The sequence below is a fragment of the Canis aureus genome, chromosome 21, assembly GCF_053574225.1.
Source record: "Canis aureus isolate CA01 chromosome 21, VMU_Caureus_v.1.0, whole genome shotgun sequence".
NCBI classification, from domain to species: Eukaryota; Metazoa; Chordata; class Mammalia; order Carnivora; family Canidae; genus Canis; species Canis aureus.
The window spans coordinates 521,312-539,975 of NC_135631.1; the positions used below are offsets into that span (position 1 = coordinate 521,312).

Sequence of the window (18,664 nt, forward strand, 5' to 3'; positions counted from 1 at the left end):
TCTCCCTCTCTCTCTAAAATAAATAAATCAAATCTTTAAAAAAAAAACCCACTCTAAATCCCTGTCCCCTTCCCACAGCATCCACTGCAGACAAGCTGAACAACTCAGAGTTTCCCAAGCAGCCCTGGCCCTTGGGACTGGGAATAGCCCTCTTGCTGTTCCTGCTGACCCTTCCGGAGGCCTTCCCCCTCTCTGCCTGTTGAAACCCTGCTTGTCCTTCCTGGGCCAGATCCCATGCCTCTCTCTCCCTGAGGAATAGACACCCAGCCCAGTGCCCACAGGTGGGGGGTGGGTACTGGAGCCACCTGCGCCATCGCAGAGGACACCTCCACCCTGTAAGGAGACGGGTGCACACCATGTCTCAGACCCTTCTTCACTTGATTCTCTGAGAAGAATCTGAAGCAAGTGCAAGACCACACCCTCCTTCTTCCCAGCCATAAACACACCCAAGGACAAAGTAAGTCTTGGGATTTTATCCCAGAAGACCTGGATTCTGTGGCCTGGGACAGGCTGTGGGTCAGGCATCCATTCTTCCCACATGTGTTGGTTGAACATCGACTATATATCAGGTCTCCAGAAAGAAAGCATGCGCTCACTTCCCTTTTCCTTAGGAGACACTTAGAGGAAGTGTGTGTGTGTGTGTGTGTGTGTGTGTGTGTTTCTGTGACTCCTGGGGTTCAGCCAGGCTGGGTGGGCTCACAGCAGAGGCAGCCAGGCTCTCCCTCTCAGCCCCTGTGATACCAGCCTGGCTTCCTGGAGACCAAAACCACAAGTAGAGCACAGAAGAGAGACACTCACAGGCTGGGTTTGGTCGCATGCGTGCAAAGGAGCACTCTCTTGCAGAGAGAAGGTTATAAGCGGGAGCAGCTAAGGTCCGAGCAGGTTCGAGGAACGCACAGCAGCCACATCCACCTGCCGGCCCCAGGATGGTTCTTCCCTCTGGCAGGCACACGTAGCAGTCAGAGATGGCACCAGACATGTGGCTCTTCTCTGCGACTGTTGGATTGCTCACGGCAGCCCTCTCAGGTAAGGCCTCTTTCCCCACCTCTCACCACTCGTGCTGGAGGACCTGGCTCCTGGCCTCTTGATCCTCTTTCTGGTCATTTTCTCACTCATCTTTCTAGAACCTTTTACCCAAGACTGTCCCAGGGAGGCCAGAGCCGGGACCTGGAGAGGGTCCAGGAACCCCCTTTGGAGGGGTCGGGGCTGTGCCTGGATGGTGCTAGAAGACTCCCAGGCATGAAAGGATGTGGGCAGCATGCCTGGTGTCCCCTGAGCCGCCTCCCAGGGTCTGAGGAGGGTGACTCCTCCTACCATAGGTTCAGGAACTCCCTCATCCCTATTTCTTGGCAACTCTCAGTAAGGAGTAGTTTGCCTTCCAGAAAGGTGAGACCACGGATGATTGTATTCTCAACCTCAAAACTGAGGCTCTGGACTCACCAGGCTTCTACCGCTCATGGTAGAACTGTCCAGAAACAGAACTTGGGGAAGGAACGGGAGATGAGGATAGCTGGTCTCTCTGGGGCAGCCAGTAAGGGTAGTTTATGGCACAAATGAATGGGAAAGCTCTTCCTCCCCCATCCTGAGCTCTCCCTGAGTGCCAAAGCACTTCGAAATCCAGGCTGGGGCGTCAGGTAGCCAGAAAGTTGGGGGCTAGCCATGCCCATCAGATGCTGTTGGCCTCTGCTGCATGTAGTGTCCTAACTGGCAGAAACTGGGCAGGGGTCCATCATGCCTCTGTTGGGACCTCATGTTTCGGGGGAGGAGGAGATGCATGGAAACAGAACTCTAGGCCAGGGAGTCTGAGCCCACCTGGCAGTAGGGATCCCAAGTGCTTTCACTTTGCTTTCAGAAGGAGACCTAGGGAGGCCCCATCAGGAGAGGCATCCAAGCCCACTAGGAGAACTGGGGAGTTATTTGGGGATGGGGGCAGCTCTTTTCTCCCTCTCTATGTAGAGGTACGTGTTCCTGACCTCACATTGGTTCAGGGAAAGCTGTTTAGCTCTGGGAGCGGGAAAGTGTGTGCCTTTGGCTCCGTGCGGGTGACTTGGCTTCTCTTGCTCTACCAGGAGCATCTGGAGATCAGCCACCTTCTGCCTCTGAGCTAAGACAGATGGTCAGAGAAGGAAGTCCCTCCTTCCCCATTTTTTTTTTAATTTTTTATTTTTTTATTTATTTTTTTATTTTTATTTTTTATTTATTTATGATAGTCACAGAGAGAGAGAGAGAGGGAGAGAGAGAGAGGCAGAGACATAGGCAGAGGGAGAAGCAGGCTCCATGCACCGGGAGCCCGACGTGGGATTCGATCCCGGGTCTCCAGGATCGCGCCCTGGGCCAAAGGCAAGCGCCAAACCGCTGCGCCACCCAGGGATCCCCCTCCTTCCCCATTTCTATCACGCCACCCTCCATCCTTTCCCATGACATCCAACCATTGGCCTCGGCTCAGAATGAAGTCTGGGACCAGGAGGTTGGCTGGGCAACCCCAGGACCCCAAGGGATCTGGCTCTGAGTGGCTCCTGACAGCAAGTGGTCCTCAGGGCCCCAGCAAGAGCTCAGGAGGAGGGTGAGATGAAGGGGCTCCCGGAGCCAAGGTCCCTAACTCGAGTCCTTTTGCCCCCTCCCAACACCCCTCACTGGCCCACTCCACTCCACTCCCAGTACAGATATTTACTTAATGTTTCTAAAGCTGCATTTATACTCAATGGCCTCACTTGTTACTAATACAAGTTTAGTTTTGAAAGGAAACTTTATGTCACTATCATAAGGGGAAAACCGATATCATGTGTCATAAATAAAAGATGAAGGTACGCATAAAGATAAATGGGGATGGAAACCAATTTCAGTTCCGTGCCAGCAAAAAGTTAAAAGAAATGCAAAAGCCCTTGAGCCTGAAGCCTACACTTGTGCTCTCTGTGGAAGGGGAGATGGTGGGGGGTGGGGGGGGGGAGAGGGCAGTGATAAAGACACCCCAGCCCCCAATTGGCATTTTCTTCTTGACTTTCCAGGAGGACTGATTGGACTTCGAGCAGGGAATAGTTTCCCTGCCATGAAATCTTTTTAAATTTATTTATTTATTTATTCATTCATTCATTCATTCATTCATGAGAGAGGCCGAGGCAGAGGGAGAAGCAGGCTCCTTGCAGGGAGCCCCGTGAGGGCCTGGATCCCGGGACTCTAGGATCATGACCTGGCTCAATCACTGAGCCACCCAGGCATCCCTGCCATGAGATATAGAAGCTGTAAATGCTGCTTCCTTAACGCCTCCGTAGGCTCCCCAGTGCTGTGTGTCCTACTGCCGAGGGCTGTGGCTGGCAGGACGGGCATTGCAGGCAGAAGGAAACCGTGCGACAAAGCCCAAGAGTGGGTGGGAGAGGCTAGAGCTAGCCGAGGCGGGGACGCCGTTCCCCGTGGCCTGCCCAAGCAGTTCTTCCCTCCCCCAGCAGAAGCCAAACCCCAGCACAACTGAGCCCGAGGCAGCGCCATAGACTCAGATCTACTTGTGAGGTTCTCCTTGGGGAACTCAGTGTGTGGGGCAGATCAGGTTGGGAAGAGGAAGTAAAGATGTCCAAGGAGAGAAAGAAAAACAGCAAACAGGGAATTAGGGGAGCTCGGAGAATGAGGCCCGGGAGGGACATCTAGGGCCTTCACTCCGAGAGAAGCCCTGGCAGGGGTATCAGGCTATGCTCTGGGACCACAGGCGGGTGGAGGTTGGCCCCCTGAGGCCCTGGCAGGCCTGGCCATGGCTCTCTGGGGTTCGGCAGGTCTCCCCTAACCTGCTCTCCTTTGCAGTCCCAGCGCCAGGCTCCATCCTGGGCCTCAGGCAGCTACTCCTCTGGGCTCTTCTCTCCTTGGGCCTGGGTGTGTGCTGTTGAATGAGCACTTTCTAATTCTGCTCATGCTCCCTGGAGGCCTGGGTCCAGGACCAGTTTGTCCACCTACCCTCCAGTTTTGTGCCTCAGTTTCCTAATCAGCCAACTGGGGAGAAAGAGGCAGAGAGAATGAATTTGAAGCCCCCAACTGGGGAGGATTGGGTGGGGTCAGGAGATTGGGGTATTGCTTGGGCTCAGCCTCTAACTCACCATGCATTCTCCTCTGATCTGGTTTTGCGCCAGTGAAACGAGGTGCTTTGGGCAGAAAATCCCTAAAGCCTCAGTCAGCTCTGACATTCTGTGTGTGAAGTAGTAACAAATAACCAGGCCTTTCCGCCAAGGGCTGTGCTGAGGTTGGTGACCTCTATTCTATCGGGACCAAGGTCAGGGAGGGCCTTGGGGGCTGCCGTACTCAAAAGGCCATTTGTGACTACTTAAAAAAAATTTGTCTTAAAAAGAAATTTTTAAAAATCTGATTTTTTTCCTTCACTAGTAAATTCAGTATCCCAAATTCATTTTATTTATAAATCCAGTAATTTTTAACAGTGACTTTCAGGAAGCCTTTGGTGAATATTTCATCAAATCAGGTCAAATGGAGTAAGCTTCCTTAAATAATAAATGCCACTCACGAATGCAGCTAATTAAGTGCCCTTAGATCTGTGAGGTCCCATACAGCATTCACCAGAATATGCATTTGAAACATGGTAATCTGAGTGGAGAAGTGTTGGAAAGGTAACATCTAGAACAGATCTTGCAGATGTGTTCAAAAAAAGAACATAAGGTACCTCATTAATAACCCGTTTATGAATTATGTGTTGAAATGATATTTTGCATAGGTTGAGTTAAATGAATTTTATAATTACAATTAGGTTTATCTATTCTTTTTTTTTATTTTTTTTATTTTTTTATTTTTTTTTTTATCTATTCTTTTTTAACTTGTAAAATATGTGGCCAGTAGAAAATTGTAAATGACATATGTGCCTTGCTTTATGTTTCTATCGGATAGCGCTGCCTTAGATCATCTAAGCTGCATCTACAAATGTAATGAATTGATTCTCTTATAAACGCTTCAAATACCTCTAAGGAACAAACCATTTCAGGGGATTTCAAAGGATACTTTCCGATCTAAAAACTGACTTTTATTTTTTTTTATTTTTTTTTTTAAAGATTTTATTTATTTATTCATGATAGTCACAGAGAGAGAGAGAGAGGCAGAGACACAGGCAGAGGGAGAAGCAGGCTCCATGCACCGGGAGCCCGACGTGGGATTCGATCCCGGGTCTCCAGGATCGCGCCCTGGGCCAAAGGCAGGCACCAAACCGCTGCGCCACCCAGGGATCCCCTAAAAACTGACTTTTAAAGTGAATATTAAGTTCTCTTAAGTTTACAGACACTGCCACATTCTCTTAAATTTTTAACTTAAAATTTTAACTGAAGTCAATTACTCGGTCACACACATTAGAAATACTAACAGCCAAGTGTTGTTAAACACCACACATATGGGACTTCATGCACCAACACACGGCAATCGATCCAGCTGACACTTAGCATAATTGTAGAGTTACTATGGGTTTTCCTGTTCTGCCGCGATCTTTATTTTTAAAATTCTAATCTGTGTGTCTGGGCTTCAAAGCCACTTACCGAGGAGGAAAGGATCGTCCCATAGCAGGTAACTTGGATTATCCCCAGCAGATGGGAGTGTCTCTGTCTTAATGGACTGAAATGAGGTCAGCTTTTTTAATGTTCTGCTGAAATGTAAGCTGTGACCCTCCTGTGCGGCTGATGGGTGTGCAGTGTGCTCTTCGGTAGCCTCTGCCCTCTGCTTGGGCTCATCCCTCAACCCACGACCTCTGGACCCAGTTTTATGAACCTGATTCTCAGTGTCTGCCCCAGAACCCAGAGGGCTTCACCACTTGATTGGATCAAACGAAACAAATGTGAGCGATTCTCTTCTTTCCCTTCACTTCTTTCTCTGCTGGCAGGACCGCCACTGACAGTCGGATAAATAATATATGACCCGCATTCGTGTCTTTCTCCAGGCTTAGGCTGGCTCTCTGGTCACAGGTCAATGGCTGGTGGGGGCATTCACTTGGCATTCACCACAGTGGTGATGGGGGACGAGGAAGCTCTTAGGGTAGTGTGAGTTATTACAGACGGATCTAGAATGAGTAAGAAACCCTGTCCACACTCACTCATTCGGTCTGTGTTTATCAAGGCCCACTCTGAGTCAGCCTCCCTGTCTGAAAAGAAAGCTCAGGAATTAAAGTGTTAAAGCTGTTGGATTCCAAGGCTGAAGAACCAACCATATTCCTGGGGACACGGAGGGATTAAGCAGGTGGCCCCAGGGATCCCTGGGTGGCGCAGTGGTTTGGCGCCTGCCTTTGGCCCAGGGCGCGATCCTGGAGACCCGGGATCGAATCCCACGTCAGGCTCCCGGTGCATGGAGCCTGCTTCTCCCTCTGCCTGTGTCTCTGCCTCTCTCTCTCTCTCTCTGTGACTATCATAAATAAATAAAAATTAAAAAAAAAATTAAAAAAAAAAAAAAAAAAAAAGCAGGTGGCCCCAACTGAGGCTTTGGACCAGGCCAGCTCAACAACCATGAAACCACCAATTGCCACCCGTGCGGATGCTCAGCCCTGCACTGAGCAGACCCTGGTGGGACTGGCATCCCCAAGCCCATCTCCAGTCTACTCACTGTGTCCCCCAACCCTCCCTCCCACCCTCAGCACTGCCTCCTATCTCCCCACGCCCAGGCCCACCCCGCCCCAGGGCCAGGGTGACCAGAGTTAGAGCAGCACTTCCTGGGGGCCTTGGTTCCTGCCCCTTCCCAGTGTTTGCGAAAGCTGCCATCTATGTGACAATTCACTTAATACTCTTAATTGATGTTTTAAAGTGTAGATACACTCATTTTTAGAAGAAACTTTATGCTGCTCCCTTAAAGAAAAAGCCATTGTAAATCACTTTCATGGTGAAAATAAACATCATGGAAACAAAACAATGTCATGAGATTCAGACGTGTTACTGCTTTTCCTTTGCTCAGAAGGGAGGGTTTCTAGATGTCAGGCATTAAGGACGAGTGCCCTGGGAGACTTTCTCCTCCAAGTAATCAGAAAAGCTGAAAGAGAACTACGGGGCACTGATTCCTTCATACAGCTAATGTAAACCATGTCAGTGACCTCCTAAATCATTTTTCAAACCTTGGGTACATGCCTCACACTTTGGAAGCATTGATCCAGAGAAATGACAATGGGGACAGATGATCTGCTCCTCTCACTAGACACAGCCGGGGGGAGCCTTCTGGTCACCTTCTCAGGGGCACAGGGACCCCATATCAGGCTGTCTCCAGGCCCCCTGGATTTCTGCTGAGCCTTGAAGTCAGGGATGATGCCCAGATTCACATCTCCCAATAGTTCTTGGAATCGAGTCCCTGCAGCATGGAAGGAGGAGCACAGAGGAAGGATGAGGTGGCGGTAGATTCTTAGAACTCACTCTGGCTCTTGATTGCTGGGTAATCTTGGACAGGCTCCTTCTTTTCTCTGGCCCTAGTTCCTTTGCTGGAAAAATGGGCAAAATGAACATGAAAGACCCAGCCAAAAAATCCTTGTAGTCTATGTTGGTGCCTCAAGGCTTTATCGTTTGTGGAGCAGGGCAGGAGAGATGCAGCTATTAGAAACCAGCCCATGGATGGACACAACATGGTAACCCCAGCTGGCATCTGCCATGTGGGGTGGTAGACCCTGGCCGCAGGCAGACTTGGGTTCTCAGCCCCGGCTGTGTGACCTAGGTCATTGCTTAGCTTCCGTGTGCCTGAATGCTGCAAATAAAAACGCCCACTTTAGGGTGCCTGGGGGGCTCAGTCGGTTAAAAGTCTGCCTTTGGCTCAGGTCATGATCTCAGGGTCCTGGGGTGGAACCCTGTGTGGGGCTACCGTTCTTAGCAAGGAGTCTGCTTCTCCCTCTCCCTGTACCCCTCCCCTTGCTTGTGCGTGTTCTCTCTCTCAAATAAATAAAATCTTAAAAAAAAAAACCAAACCCACCTCACCATGGTATGAAAGTTAATTTAGATAATGCATCGGAAAATGCCTGAATATAACAGTGCTTTAAAATGTTAACTTATAAATGTTACATAGCAAGGAAAAGGTTTTGTATATGTGAATACAGGATTTAGTGGTTAACACGCAGTTTGCACGAACGAGCTCGTTTACCCACATGACAACCCAAAGTGTATAGATGAGGAAAGCAGAGGCTGTCAAGCCTGAGAGACTGGCCTGAAGTCTCTAAGTAGGAAGTGTCAGGACTTCAGCTTAGGTGTCCCAACTAGCAGCTCTCACTCTTTCCGAGGGAAGAGTGGCCTGGCTTGTCTTCGGCTGTGTGCCCTCAGGGTTCCATCCAAATTTGAGGCATGTACCCCAGCTACTTGCAGCTGGAGGGGTCTCTGAGGGCCTGGGGTCCCCTGGAAGGCTTCTCATGGACATATGGGGCCAAATGGGGCTGCTTTCACCAAGGCCCAGCCCTCGTGGGGTCTGCTGTGCACTTACCTTACCTACCTAGGCCAGAAATGGGTGAGAGTAAAGCTGAAGAGATGCCATGAACCTAAGGAAAGCTTGCCTGGCAGAAAGCTCCATCTACTACCATTTATTGAGCACCTGCTGTGTGCCAGGCCCTGTACAACAGTGAGATGTGAAATATGAAGGTTTGCCCTTGGACACTTGACGTGTTGTAGGGAAGATAGTAAAACACACAAAGGTCAGCCTGGGATCGTTGTGACAACAGGTGCAATCCAATGACAGCCACAATCACCATGCACTGGAGGGGACAAACCATTCTGACATCAGCTAAGCTGATCTTGTCTTGACCTTACATTGGGGCAATCGTCCCATTTTACAGGTGGTCAATTAAGGCAGAAAGTTATGAATTTTGTCCCAGGCTAATGCGGAGTTTAAACCCATGTCTGTAGGGCTCCCAAACCCACATTCTCCATCACAGGGCTACGCTGCCTTCAGGAGCTAGAAGTCTGAGGAGGGAGATCTTGGGCCTCCCAGAGACACAGGGCGGCCTCCCAGACGGGCGTGCACGAGTATCTCAGGGGCTAGACATACAGAGAGGGAGGGCACCACGACATTTGTGAAAATGAGTGCGTGAAAAAACTGCTGAGGTCTGAGTAAAATGTTTATCAGTTAGTTGTGTTGCGCTAATATCAACCTCCTGGTTCTGGTCACTTACTCTAGTTAGTCATGCAAAGTGTCACTATGCGGGGGAAGCCGGGTGATAGGGAGGTGGGACTTCTCTGCGCTGTTTTGCAACTTCTTGTGAGTCTGTAATTTCAAGATAAAAAGTTAAACGGGGGGATCCCTGGGTGGCACAGCGGTTTGGCGCCTGCCTTTGGCCCAGGGCGCGATCCTGGAGACCCGGGATCGAATCCCACGTCGGGCTCCCGGTGCATGGAGCCTGCTTCTCCCTCCGCCTGTGTCTCTGCCTCTCTCTCTCTCTCTCTGTGACTATCATAAATAAAAAATAAAAAAAAAAAAAGTTAAAGGGGGGAAAGCATTCCAGGCAGGACTGATTTGAGCAGAAGCCTGGAGGCCAGACAGGCAAAGGTGAGAGCCCAGAGGCGCCGGCTACAGGAAGGGGTGGCCTCCGCCCTGCCTGTTTTCTTCCTTCTGACCCTGTGCTGCTGTGCGAGGAGCAGCCGACGAGCTAATACTCACGGAAATGCCAAGCTCGGTGGCCGGCACCAGAACGTCCACGCATAAACCACGTATTTCGAGAGGTGAGCTGGACAATCACAGAGGTTATGGCCGCCCAGACAGCACGTTGCAAATTCAGAGATCTGTGTCCTCATCGCAGCCGTGTGAAATCTGAGTTACTGCCTCCGTTTTCCTGCTGAGGCTGCTGAGGCTCGGAGAGGGAAGATGACTTTCCCTAGATCACACAGCCAAGAGGTGCACAGCTGACAGGCCTTTAACTGGATCCGGTGACTCCTAATCCATGTTCTTTCCTGGCCCTGGGAAATGGGCAGGGCTTGGGCCATGGACCCCATCCCTCTCAAGATATCTTCAGGAAAGGCTCCCGTTCTCTGGAGACTCCTCATGTCACCCACTGTCAGCTGGGCTGTCATGGAACCTGGGCAAAAACAAAACAAAACAAAACAAAACAAAACAAAACAAAACAAAACAAAACAAAAAGCCTTGAAGCTACTCATGAGACAGAAGTCACGTCCTGGCCGTGCATCCACTTTGAGACTCAGTTTCCTCAGCTGTAAAGCAGGGTTGATAGCAGCCTTCAGCCCCCAGGTCTGGGATGAGGCTTCATGAGAGGCTGCCTATGAAATACTTGGGGAGCTCTGCGGCTCCTTGGGGTGTTGAAAGCTGGCCATCACTGCTGCTGGGCCTGGAGCCGCGGCAGGAGCTCACGGGGACAGGAGAGAGAACAGAGGGAAGCCCCAGTTTCCACCCACCATTTTGTAGGCACCTGTGGCCTGACTGTCTTCTGCCAGAAAGGGGCAGCCAAGGGAACCGCCGGAAGGCCAGGCTGAGCAGGGAGGCAGCATGGGGGTGCTGAGGGAGAAGCCACGGGGGTCCCTTGGAAGACTCACAGGGACCCCATCATGGGCGAGTGATCCCCTTGCTTTCCCCTGGGCCCCCACCTGTCTTATGGGGTGGTGGGGCCCATTAGAAGGGCCATCCTATGGTTGCCAGGCCTCCCCCAACCATTCCATCATGGCAGAGCTGGGCTGGGCTCTCTGGGCTGTGCAGGCAGATAGATGCCCACAGAGTTGATGTATGGGGCTGGGGGCCTTGGGCTGTGTGGGGAGCTGGGAGTTTCTCAGCGTGTCTTGGGGATCTCACCTGAGCACCCCACTTCTAATTTGGAAGCCACCTGCTGAGTCCTGAGCTAGGGAAGTCACAGAAATGAAGTCGCTGTGTCCTTATGGCTATGCACAAAGCCAAGCACAGCTTTGGCTTTTATAGAAGTACATTCGATGGAAGCTCAAACTGATTGATGCTCAGAGAGCTCCAGCCATGCAGCCAGTTGCTGTCAGAACTGAGACCAGAGTCACTTTCTAGTCACCGACCCCCCCGTCCCCATCTGCCGCTTTCTAAATGGAGCTTAAAGGAAGGATTTTATCTATGTTTTAGTATAAATTTTGGTAGAGTGCTCACCTTGTCTGGGAGGAGTGTGTGGGAGCTGGGCCGGGCCAGGGGCATGGTTTCCAAGAGGTGGGAAACCGTGCCCTGGATGGGGAGGAAGTCCATCCCTCACTCCGCTCAGGAAGATTCAAAAGTGAATCTTTTCCTCCTTCCATCAGCTAAACTAAAGTAAAGGGGCTCTCTACATGCATTAAACTCCTTGGAGAAATGTGCCGCCCTCTCCAGATAGGATTCTAGAAATATCATGACAGTATCTGGGCTGGAAGAAACCCCAGGGGGCTGCCAGTCAACTACTCCTGTTTGTGAGAGGACAAAACTCGAGGTGCAGAGTGGGGGGTGACATGCCCAAGGTCACAGAGCAGGGGTAGGCAGCCCAGTCTGCAGGGGCGGGGGGGGGGGTCCTGCGGTCTCTCAGCTGCGGGCTGTGGTCCACTGTGGTCTGAGGTGAGCACAGGTGACTGGGTCCTTAGATGTTAGCTTGGCAGGTGAGGAGCTGGCTTCCGGCACCCACTCTGCCCACACACCTCAACGGCCATCCCGTCCTCAGTGTCTGTCTTCTTTTCCTCTCAGGTTTTTTCTTTTTCTCCCCAACATTTTACTTCAATGTAATTTCAGACTGGCTGAGAATTTGCAAGTTCCATATGCTCTTCACTCAGATTCCCCAACTGTTAACATTTTACCACAGTTGCTTTACATTTTCTCAGCCTACCCATTTTTTTTTTTTTTTTGTCTATCTCTTACTTTGGTCCTGAATCATTTGACAGTAGGTCTATAGGCATAATGTTTCTTTCTCCTAAATACTCCAGTCTTTTTTTTTTTAAGGACATTCATCTAACCACAAAACATGTGTCAAAATTAGATAGCTGACATCAGTACAACATAGATGCTGTATTGATAACCCACAGACCTTTTTCAGATTTTGCCAAGTGTTCCAATAATGTCCTTTAAGACAAAAGAAAATTCTGGTTGGTGTACTATGCTTTCTTCTCATGTATTTTCCTTTAATCTAGAACATTTTCTCAGACTTTCTTTCTCTTTTATGACATTGATCTTTGGAAGAGTATAGTCCAGTTACTCTATTTTTTCCCTAAAGATTTTATTTATTTATTTATTTTTTAATCTATTTATTTATTTATTTAAGAGAGAGAGAGAGCATCAGCAGGGGGAAAGGCAGAGGCAGAGGGAGAAGCAGGCTCCCTACTGAGCAGGGAGCCCAAAGTGGGGCTTGATCCCAAGACCCCCAGATCAGGGCCAGAGCCAAAGGCAGATGCTTAACTAACTGAGTCACCCAGGTGCCCCCATAGTCCAGTTATTCTGTGTGTAACGTCCCCGATCATGGTTGGTTCGATGATTCCTCATGATTAGTGGTGTGTCCTTGGTAGGAATAGCACAGAAGTGCTTGCTGTTCTCAATGTATCATATCAAGGGGTACATGGAGTCAGCTGGGCCCATCTTGGTGTTCAAATTTTGGTTGCTTGGCTAAGATGATGTCTGCTAGGTAAAGTGATTTTTTTCTCCTTTGTAACAAATATGTATCTTGTAGGCAGATTCTTTGAGAATATATAAACAGTTCTCGTCCCCCCTCAAACCTTTACCTGCTGTTGTAACATGATTGATGCTTCTGGCCTGAATTGGTTATTATCACCACCATTTCTCGATGGTGATGTTTTTACTCCATCACTCTTTCTACAAGCTTAGTCGCTGACTTGGCTTTCTTTGCTGGTTCAGCGGTAGGAGCCAACTGGCTCAGAACTGATGAGGCCGAGCTGTGAGCACCTCAGGTGGAACCTCTGGCAGCTGCCAACTTGCCCGCCTCAGACGTTGGAACTCAGTTCAACTCTTCGCTGCTCCCAGGGCTACTTCTCTCCCCACTTGCAATTTCTGCCATTCATTTGTTGAGCTCTGCTACATGTTGGGCCGCGTTTTCAGCCACTGAGGATATGGGACAAATCCTCGAGCTTCAAGGAGCCTCTATTCTAGTGGGGAAAATAGAGAAACGAGCAAGCATGTTTTAAGACAGTGTCACATCAGAGAGGAAAATGTGAGGCAAGGGAAATAAAGCAAAGCAAAGCAGAATGAGTAGGACAGGGTGCAGGTAAGGCCTTTGGAGGCATTTGAGCAGAGATGTGAATGATGAGATTAGTCTGGAATCCCAAGAGATCAAGAAATGGGGGAGAGGGATCTTTCAGGTGGAGAGGACACGGGCCTGATGGCCCTGGAGAGCGAGGATAGGTGAGGGACATGCTAGAGGAGATTGTCTCGGGAGAGGGAGAGTGGGGGATGAGGAGGTGGACAGGCTGCAGACGTCAGGGAACATTCATCACACGGGTGCTTGTAGTGAGCCCACAGGAAATGGGAAATATTTGGAGAGTTTCAGTGATCAGATTTGCTTTTGTATGTATACAATTATTTAACAACTCTTATTTATGATAAACACCGTATTTAAACCTAAGTTTATTTTTTAAAGATTTTATTCATTTATTTGATATATAGAGAGAACACAAATGAGTACTATTTGATATCCGATCTTAAATTGCCTGATTTGGGGAAACAATGCACTAGTGACAGGGTCAGGTGGGTGGAGGTAGCAGGGACAGGGGAGGGCCGTGCTGTGATGGAGGGAAGTATAGTCTGCGGGGCCCCTCAGACCAGGAGCAATCAGAGGCCAAAGAGCTCCCTCCCATTCCAGCAGTCAGACCCCAGCTGCCTCAGTAGACCCATTTTAGCTTGGAGAAACTGAGGCCCCCCCGAAGGGGCAGGGACTTACCTAAAATCCTCATAATGGCTGGGCTTAATTCCACCATCTTTCCTTGTCACTCCCACCAGCTGAAAATTCACACATGCTGTAAACATTCGTCATCCTTATCGTAAGAATGTTCTAATAACCACATGAAAAGAAATCTCACCCAGCGCCCTCACACAACTCAACCTTTCATTCTGGAAGGAGGGAGTTTGCAAGTCCCCAGAGAGATGCGGAAACACATTCTCATCACACGAAGGGGAGTGTGCAGATGGGCATCGTGCTGGCTCTGATCAGTATTTGTCAGGGCGGCTGTGAGAACGTGGAGTCCAGAAAGAGAGCCTCTGATTCCAGGCTCCAGTGCCTCCTCTGTGGCCCTAGGCAAGTTTCTGAGCCCTTCTAAGGGAAAATGGGAACACTCGAGTGCCAGCTTCTCTTACACTCTAGATGGGCTTTACTCCCCTCTTGAACATCCTTCCAGTCCATTTCCAGCCACTTGCCTGTGTGCAGGCAGTCTCCGGTCCAGCCGTGTCAACATAGTCATGAAACGGTCCCAGGAAGCACTTGCAGGTTCAGAGTCTGGCCATCTGAAAGTGAAGCAGGGGCTCGTACATGCACCCTGAGAGTACCCCTCTTCTCCCTTCTGGAAGCTTCCATGGACTCTCCCTAGCTCCTGCCTCTTACTAAAGCAACCTTTGTTCACAGGCAGAAGTGACGTCGTTTTCCAGAGCTATCATAACTCGGTACCAAGGTTGTTGCGTGAGCAACAGAAATGTGTTGTCTCAAGATCTGGAGGCTGAAAAGTTCAGGATTAGGATGTCAGCAGAGTTGGTTCCTTCCTTCCCAGGCTGGGAGGGAGCGTCTGTTCCAGGCCTCTCTGCTAGCTTCTGGTGTTTTGCTGGCATCCTTTGCCATTCCTTGGCTTGTGGGAGCTCCAGTCCAATCTCTGCCTTTATCTTAACACAGCATTCTTCCTATGTGCCCACACCTGTGTCCACATTCCCCCTTTTCATGAGGACATCTGTCCTGTTGACTAGAGCCCACCCTATTGACTTCACTTTACCTTGATTGCCTCTGTGAAGACCCTATCTCCAAGTAAGGCCACGTTCTTAGGCACTGAGGTTAGGACTCTAACATATCTTTTTTGTGAGACTCAATTCAACCCATAGCGGTATCGGTGTCTCTGTGTGTCTGTGGCTCAGGAATGGAATTTCTGGCTCACGTCTATGGAAATGTTTTCTAAAGTGGTTGTCGCGTGTTCACTTCAGCAGCACATATAATAAAGTGGTTGTCCCGACTTTGCTCCCCCCAGCAGTGCACAGGGTCCTGCTCACCTCCATTCCTAACACTCAGCATCACCCCCGCGTCTTAATCGTAGACAATCCAATGCATATTAAGACAGTATCTCCCTGTGGCCTTACTTTGCATTTGCCTAATGATGGTGAGGCTGGGTACTTTCTATTAGTTTATGACTCTTGGGTGTTTCCTCTTCCATGACACGCTTGTTCTGGCTGTTTGCCCATTTTTCTGTTGCTTGCCTTTTCTTTATTAATTTATACACAAGCTTCTTTTTGGAGGAGGGTTTCTATTAGGAAAGGTGAGTAGAGGGAAAGAGGGAGGGGAAGTTAGGGCAAATTTTCTGGCCTTAAATTTGGAGGACTGATCTACACAGTTACTCTTTAGGAGGAGAAACAGAAAACCACTTCATGTCCTCCATCTCTTCCTGGGATCTGTGAGGCCAGGCACAATTCAGAATCTACAATGTTTGGATTTCAGAAAGGGAACATGGTACCCTTTTGTATATTTTGTAATGTCATGACCAGGGCCTGGTCAGCCCCTGGAATCAAACACATTAATATTTCTGCAGCAAAATGTATGATTTTCCACGTGGAGTAAGCAAGGACTATGAATGCCTTGCATCAGTTCAGGTCGGGTGTTGCCACCAACAGAGTTATGAAAATGCTTTCAGTTTGGGAGTCTCTGGGGCTTTCGAAGGGCAGGAAAGAATAGTGCATGCAAACACCCTAAGTCAGGCCTGTGGTGCCTCCTTTCTCTGCTGATCTCTTGATTGCTTTAGGAAGGTGAAATCACCACCACATTTATGTGGAGAAAGATCATGGAAGCTCAGAGAGGTTAAGAAATCCAGATCCTGGTATGAAGAGGAAGAGGTAGGATTTGAATCCACGTTGGTCTGACTCTAAATCTCACACACTTCCGACTTTACCGTGCTGCCCCCCAGCGCTATGGGGGTGGCTTCTTGGCTTCTCTACTCCCCAGGACTCTGGAGTTTGGAAACAGAGTCACAAGCCAGAGAAATGGATCAGGAGGGTGGAGTGCAGGTGGGAATGAGTAGGTGGGAGGTCACTTGGCTGAGCCAGACCCTCAGCCCAAAGCAATGGGTGCTGGTGACCAGAGCCTGGGGCTCTCACCTCAAACCTCTGCAAGACTTTCCAAATGTCAATCATACTTTAGTACTGACCGAACATTCAGCCAGGCCTCTACTTACCCCGGATTCAAGCCTAAAGCCTGGGCACCATGAGGAGAAGCACGGACCAGAGATCTTAGTCATCACGGGGGCAGAGGCTGAGAAAATAACAAGTCTTCCCAGTATTTAAATCAGGGCTCAAGCACCTATGCAGAGAACGATGGGGAATGATGGGGGAAGCCTGGCCATAATGCCAGGCCACCAGCAGGGAGAATGGGTGGATGTATGGAGAGTGGTGGCTTGCTGCTGCCCGTGGTAATCTCTCCTCCTGGCCCACTTGCTTCTGGAAAGATGCAGGTTAGATGTCCCAGGTTCTTGGTCTAAGGCTCAGACAGCTCTTTCTCTCTATCACTTTTTCATCCCTGAGAACTCCTACTTGTCCTCTAAGACACCTTCCAATTGTCACCTGCTCTTTGGACTCAGAATTATTCCCTCCCACCTCTACTTTTCCCAGAATACTTTGCCCTGACCCCTGGGATAATGATTACGCCCAACTATAATAAGCCGTGAGTCCATCTCTGTCCACCACAGCATGGGCCCTGTGACGAAGCCTGGCTGAGAGTGAGAAATGAATGAATGCACCTCTTTGACTAAGGGAATGCGGAAGGATTTTGGGGCCACCTCACAAGCACCTTGCATGTGACTTGTGGAGGGGAACATGGGGCACTCTGAAGCCTGGCAGCTAAGAATGTGTGGGCTTGGCCTTGGACCTAAAAATCATAGTCTGCCCCCACCTCCACCCCGGAGATATTCTGGTCCCAGCCTGAAGTCAGCTGCTTGGGAAAGGCCTTGGTTCCTTCTCAGAGGGAGGCTGATGTCTTACAACAGCTCTGGGTGCCTGACGTCAGGGGGCCCTTGTCTTAAGGGGGCATTAGGCCACCCCAGGAAGCTGTTGGCTCCACCCCTAGGAGTTGGGGGGATTTTTATCCTGTGCCCACACTCGAGCTTCATTCACCCAGAAACTGCTGCTCCAGCAGCTCTCAGACTCTCGAACCAGAGTCCCTCCTAAGAGCCAGTGGGTGGGGACAGGCCGCCTGGAAAACCCAGCGTGTCCCACCAAGGTTTCGGCTTCCACTGAAACCCAGAAACCCAGCCTTGCTTCCTGCACAGGGGGCCAAGCTCTGGGGGATTTTATTCTTGAATTTCACTCTACCTTAGCCTCTGGGCCTTTGCTCGTGCTGTGGTCCCTACCCAGAATGCCCTTGTACCTCCTCTCACTGAGGCTGCCTGAGGTAGTGGAAAGGGTGAACATGGAGAGCAAACTTGGATTTGGATTTTGGGTCTGTCAAGTCTAAGCTTTATGACCTTGAGCTGGTAACTTCATTTCCGTGAGCCTCTTTGTCAGGAAAATGGTTTCATGGTAATACCCTCTTCCCTGGGTTGTCACCAGGATTCTGTACAACAATGTAGATAAAACACTCCATAAAAGGAAATCCTCAGTAATTGTGGGTCCGCTCCCTCTGCCCCAGTGAAACCCTCCTTGACCATCAAAGCCTGGCCCAAAGATTCCCTCTGCTGCAGTGACTTCCTGGACTCTCTCCTCTGGGTTCCTTAAGGATATCCTTCATGCCTCCAGAGAGAAAGGAGTTGAGTGAGCTCTTGATACCTAGGCCTCCTGGCTGGGCTCTGGGTCGCAGACCAACCTGGGGCTCCCTCACCTCCACCTTCCCACAGCAGAGCCCACAGAGGGCCTGGCCATGGTGTGATTCTGGAAATGTTGGTGGAGGCGAGGTGAGTGATAGGGATTTCTGTGAAAGAATAATGGTAACTAGGATCTGTTGAGCATTTACTGCATGTCCTGGGGTATTTATCAAGTGGCAATTCAGGCAACCCGGGAAACCCTCTGCCTGGGTTCAAAGTCCTGCTTTGCCTCTTCTCATCCCTGTCATTCCGGAAAGTTCCTTAACCTCTTAGACCCTAAATTTCCCCATCTATAAAACGGGGACAGTAAGAATACCTTTGTCTGAGCATCATGAAGGGGATGAAAGAATTGACAACTATTAAAAACCCCTGTAAGCTCACAAGAATCATTCGCAAACAGAATTGATAAGACTCAGGCAACTTATAAAGGTTTTTGCAAACCCAGGCAAGTTTGATTCAAGCACCCCACCCAAGACCTGCTGAATCAGCGTTCTAGAGAAGGGACCTGACATCCATCTCCTGCTCTCAGGGGTCTGAATTCTATAGGGGATCAAGCAGATGGGGCCCGTGAAAGACTTGCTGCGCTCTCCTGGAAACCCACCCTTCCTGTTATTTCTTGGGATTTATATTGAGCTGCTCATGATTCTCTGTGCTCAGTGGTGTCTCATCTTACTGCCTGGCACCTGAAAAGAAGGTATAGTCTGGCATGGGAACCTGAGTAAGTCTCGGGGTCAGGACCACAGGAGCCTTTGCTTTAGGAGGAACTCCTGTTACCGGGG

The 18,664-nt window shown here is 49.8% G+C and overlaps 1 protein-coding gene across 5 annotated transcripts in view; it reads left to right on the top strand.

The window, feature by feature from the left end:
- The first annotated feature begins 664 nt into the window (after window positions 1-664).
- Window positions 665-18,664, top strand: part of CD6 (CD6 molecule) — a 40,310-nt gene continuing 22,310 nt past the window's right edge. For 2 of the 5 annotated variants that reach the window (XM_077861837.1, XM_077861838.1), the window contains exon 1: window positions 665-1,026. In XM_077861837.1, the coding sequence (XP_077717963.1) occupies window positions 966-1,026 (61 nt within the window). In that variant the 5' untranslated portion in view covers window positions 665-965. The remainder of the gene's footprint in view (window positions 1,027-18,664) is intronic. The other 3 variants (XM_077861839.1, XM_077861835.1, XM_077861836.1) reach the window with 3 other exon arrangements.